The following is a 2411-nucleotide window of genomic DNA, read 5'->3' as shown; positions in this document are numbered from 1 at the left end:
TTAGAAGTAGACCAGCAGTGTAAAACTAGTGGATTAAGTAGGACTTGGCTCTGATCAGCGGTAATTCACATATCTGAACTCTGTGAAACTCCAAGGTTCAACATCCGCATTATTTTACGGAAATACAAACTTGTTTACTACATGCTTGTCGCATTCATCAGATCAGGCAGGGGTGATGCAAGAGGTTCAGAGAGCGCTCAGGCACGCTGGCTCTGCACTGCCCTGCCGTACGGGGCTTGAGAGGAGAAGATGGGGAAAACTTAATGCAGGTGGTGTGTGGCACCGGGGCCGTGCTTGCTGCTTTTACAGGTGTGTGGCAAAGGAGGAAACATAGGAAATACAGTCTGTGCCCAAACCAGATTTGCTGTCACAAGCTTGTAGCCCAGAGCTTTCCTGGAGAAGGAGTTTATGGCTCATCCGGTCGCCGTTGCAGCAGTCAATGAGGCCTCTCAAAACTCGCCTCTGTCAGGATACCAGCGGGTGGCAACTTTGCAGCTCGTTCCAGGGCTTGTCTGCGCTGCGGCTGCCGCAGCCGTTCAGTCACAGGCAAGCCAGCTTCCAGCAAGTGAGCTTGGACGTTGCTGGCAGAGCAGTCGCTGGAGCGCAAAAGTCGGTGTGGCCTGCAGAACCTGCTGGAGAGGCTGCCTAAATATTCATGTAGTTAGCGTACGCCTGGTCCCGCGTGGCAGTGGCTGCGGGGCCAGCCGGCCCCCAGCTAGCTGGGATTTTTGGAGCCGCTTCGGTATAGTGATGCTGCAGCGGTGGCGTGCCCCTGAAGGGGAGTCTGATGCATAGCCCTGTATTTTTGTCTGATACATTTCTAAGTAGAAAGTCATCCTTAATATAATGATTGCCTGACGTTTTTAATGTTGTGAATCCATTAGAAGATAGCCATCTTATAGGCACTATTAGAAGGTAGCCAGCCATATGATAGGCATCTTCCCTGTCGTTATCAGTCGTGACAGTACGTGCATCCTCAAAACAGGCAGCTGGGCTCTCCTGTACCCTGGGGAGCTGGGCAGGAGCTGTGGGCTTTGGGACTCCAGGGCTTTTAAAGCCTCCGTGAATAAATGTGTGCCAAACAACAAAAACATTGCCAGGGACCTCTTGACCTGAGCCATAACACTGGCCTGTACATGATAGCGCACACCCTGCTCTCACTTTTTGTTTACCTGGGGAAACAGCGACCTGTTTACATGTTGCCTTAATCCTGTTTATAAATAAACAGTACTTTCTAGACTTGCATCTAACATGTTTGGGATTTTTCATATCGTCTGCGCCCCAGGAGACACGGCCTTTGTCTCTTCCTGGTTGTCGCCTGCCTTAGCAGCTTTCTGACATCTCAGCCATGCAGGGCAATCAAATCAAAGGTGTCTGTCTCATCGCTGCCTGGTTCTTGTTGCATTCGTGACTGTAACGGGCTGTTGGCTCTTTCCAGGTCCCTGAGCGTGAGCAGCGTTTCTTCTGTCTCTAGTGCCTCCTCTAGCAGCAGCTCTGTACGCAGCGCCGACTCCGAAGACATGTACGCGGACTTGGCCAGTCCTGTTTCCTCAGCCAGCTCCCGATCCCCAACCCCAGCGCAGCAGAAGAAAGGTAGAGGTACCTGGTTTGGTATTTTCTTCTCCAAGGGGTCCTGGGAAAAGAAGGGGGGAGCAGAGATCTGTGGGCTCCAGGAAGATTGTCGAGCAGAGGCAGACACATGTGGCTGGCATAGACTAGGGGAGCCCAGAGGCTTCACCTGAGGAGGGTGGGACCATGGAGAAGAGAGGCTGTGGAGCCAATACACGTTCGTGTGCTTCCACCCATGTGTCTCTGGCTGTAAAGATGCCTTTTCCTGCCTGGGAGTTCTGCCTGATGCCCCCTCTCTTACCTCGTTCTCTTTCACCCTTGCGAGGCGATGCTAAATCTTCTGGAAAACTCCAGTATCACGTCACTCTTCCTCTGTTCTTTTAGACCGTAGCAGAGTTGGCGGCAAGAGCCTTTTGTTCTTTGTCTTTTATGTTAAGCGTCCTCTCTGCGGAAACTCTGGTTTCCTGAATCTTTTAACCTTGGGGCCACGTGCTATGCTAACTGGTGTGGGCTTTTTCGGTCCCTGGAGCAGCATCCTCCTGCCCTGCCCTCCAAAGGGAGGGCAGGCGAAAGGAATCGGTCGCAAATCACTACATCTGCTCTCTGGTTTCAACAGGAAAGTCAAAAAAAGAAGATAGCGCTAAAGAGGAGAAGCGGAAACGGGACGTGCCTGCCCAGCTCCTGAAATCGGCCAAGCCCACCCAGGGGAGCAAATCTCAGCAGCTCCTCCAGACCCAGCAGCCCTCAGCCCCCCAGTCTCAGCAAGGGGGCTTCAGCGCTCACAAAGAGATCAAACTGACGCTCTTGAATAAGGTGAGAGGTGGGGCGGGTGCGATTCCCTC

General features: G+C 52.6%; 1 protein-coding gene across 1 annotated transcript in view; it reads left to right on the top strand.

Moving 5' to 3' along the window:
- ZC3H18 (zinc finger CCCH-type containing 18) overlaps window positions 1-2411 on the top strand; it is a gene marked incomplete at its 5' end in the record, with an annotated part of 41681 nt that overhangs the window by 33062 nt on the left and 6208 nt on the right. Inside the window, 2 exon segments of the mRNA XM_009318872.1 lie at window positions 1439-1599; window positions 2186-2382. Of these exon segments, the coding sequence (XP_009317147.1) occupies window positions 1439-1599; window positions 2186-2382 (358 nt within the window).

The sequence above is a fragment of the Pygoscelis adeliae genome, unplaced genomic scaffold (genome assembly GCF_000699105.1).
Source record: "Pygoscelis adeliae isolate BGI_AS28 unplaced genomic scaffold, ASM69910v1 Scaffold682, whole genome shotgun sequence".
In the NCBI taxonomy this organism is placed as follows: domain Eukaryota; kingdom Metazoa; phylum Chordata; class Aves; order Sphenisciformes; family Spheniscidae; genus Pygoscelis; species Pygoscelis adeliae.
Note: the sequence above shows the minus strand (reverse complement) of the source record. Positions and strands in the feature narration are given on the sequence as shown.